This window comes from Mandrillus leucophaeus, unplaced genomic scaffold, assembly GCF_000951045.1.
Source record: "Mandrillus leucophaeus isolate KB7577 unplaced genomic scaffold, Mleu.le_1.0 Scaffold314, whole genome shotgun sequence".
NCBI classification, from domain to species: Eukaryota; Metazoa; Chordata; class Mammalia; order Primates; family Cercopithecidae; genus Mandrillus; species Mandrillus leucophaeus.
In genome coordinates this window covers 2735487-2737474 of record NW_012103299.1, presented here as the reverse complement: position 1 = coordinate 2737474, position 1988 = coordinate 2735487, and the positions used below count along the sequence as shown (strand labels likewise).

Below are 1988 nucleotides of genomic sequence, written 5' to 3'. Positions count from 1 at the left end.
AGTTGTATAATTAGCTTTATAAGGGAGTTTTGTAAGACTGTTTGAGGAAATCCAGATAGAATGGGTTTTAAATTAGGAGTTGTATTTATTCTTATGACCTTTTGGAAGTTCATTTCCTTTTCAGGGACAAGAATCCTTCAAAAAACAGGAAAAAACTCCTAAAACACCAAAAGGACCTAGTTCTGTAGAAGACATTAAAGCAAAAATGCAAGCAAGTATAGAAAAAGTGAGTAAAGTTATTTAAAAAAAAAAACTTTCTCCCTGCTCAAATTGCATGTGTCTAGTTTGCGTAGACGTGAATGTTTCTTGTTTTTTTTGTTTTGGTTTAATGTACTTGCCCTGTTTGTGGTATGAATTTTTTAAAAAATGAATTATAAAACATTTATAATCGTGTCTATGGTGATTTGCATATGCAAAATTAAATATGCCTTATTTTCCATTATAAAAGGAATGTAGTGCACTGGTTGCAGGATAACATTCTGACCTTCCATGTTAAAATAGATCAGTGAGAACCCTTGACCTATTCTGGTTGTAAGATATGCTAGAGAACCAACAGAGGGCGTATGAGACTTCATTAAGATTGCAAACAGCTGGAAAAGTAGACTGGTTGGTTGGTATTATAGTTAAATATTCATGATTGACCCTAGTCAGAAGTAATTTTCAGCAGATTGAGACATTTCTGTTTGCCCTTTACACCAAGTTGTCACCAGTTAAATACGTGTAGTAATAGCTAGATTTTGTGAATGACTAATAGGTTTAAATCTAGTTTCCTTTTGTCTTAAATAATGGAAATGTGGGAAGACGATTAGGTCTCTTGTCTGATTGACTTGAGTAGGATATGAAATAAATGGTTTAAATGCCTTGGAAGCACATTTGAGAGAAGCTTTAATTCAATGAACAATACTTTTAGACTGCAATTATTGAGAACAAATGTGGGGTGGTAAGGAAAAATTGCCAACTCATTTCCCCATGTTTTTCCTGTGCTCTATAGATTTTTTGTTGGCTTGTGTAGATTTCCTTGTACCAGTGATAAGTCCACTGGAAAAAAAATTTTAGAACTGGAACATATTTCTTGTTTTAGTCACACTGGAAACCCTTTAGCCTTCCTGCTTATCAGATTTTTGTCCCTTGGATACAATGCTAAAATGACATATTTTAGATTCCCCTCCCCTCCATTTTAATATGGTCCTATCTCCTTGGTTTAATTGCAGGCGCATTGAACAGCCCTGGGCACTACATGTAAATTAAGCCCAAAGATGGGGAGAAAGGAAAAGGAGAGACAAATATAGTCCATACTGAGTGTCATCAACAATCCAGACTGAAGTCTTCTATTTTAATCTCAATCCCCTTTTCTGATTTGCCACCCATGCCTCTTCAGGCTGGAAACAATCTCACTCTTGGTTCCCTAAAGCACTTTCTTCTGACTGCTGTGATTCAGTGAACCTTGCCCTTTGCTTTCTATTACTTGTGCATTTGCCTCACCTCTGACAATGTTTTAAATCGCCTTTGTATCTCCTTAGCTGCTCAATAAATATTTGAATGAATCAATTAAGAATGTATGTGACAATAATTTTGAAATGGAAATTGAGGTTTATTTTACTAGGTTATTGGAGGCAGTTAAGTTTCTTAACGCTATACTTGATTCTGCCAAGGTCCCTTGGACATTTGAAAACCTTTTCAATCTTTTAAAAATGCATAAAAGATACTTAGAGGGAAAGGTATTAAATTTAATAAAAACAGATATATTCAGTGCTTTAAGGTAATTCCAAAGTAGTGATAAATAAACATTTCAAGATATTTGCAATAGTAATGTTTTGAAATTTTGGTGACAAAAAGTTACAGGTATTGCCAACACTGTTGTAGTTTTTGCCTATATCCATAATTTGAAGGAAATTGAAGGAAATGGTAAGAGTGATTAGTGAAGTGTAATTACTGTAATTTCTCCCCCATTGTAGTTTCTTGGTATATCCGTAATTTGAAGGAAATGG

General features: G+C 34.2%; 1 protein-coding gene across 5 annotated transcripts in view; it reads left to right on the top strand.

Annotated features, from left to right (window-relative positions):
- NPM1 (nucleophosmin (nucleolar phosphoprotein B23, numatrin)) overlaps positions 1-1988 on the top strand; it is a 29765-nt gene that overhangs the window by 18388 nt on the left and 9389 nt on the right. For 2 of the 5 annotated variants that reach the window (XM_011987712.1, XM_011987715.1), the window contains one exon: positions 125-226. In XM_011987712.1, the coding sequence (XP_011843102.1) occupies positions 125-226 (102 nt within the window). Of the gene's footprint in view, positions 1-124; positions 231-1211; positions 1556-1988 lie in introns of those variants that run through there. The other 3 variants (XM_011987714.1, XM_011987716.1, XM_011987713.1) reach the window with 3 other exon arrangements.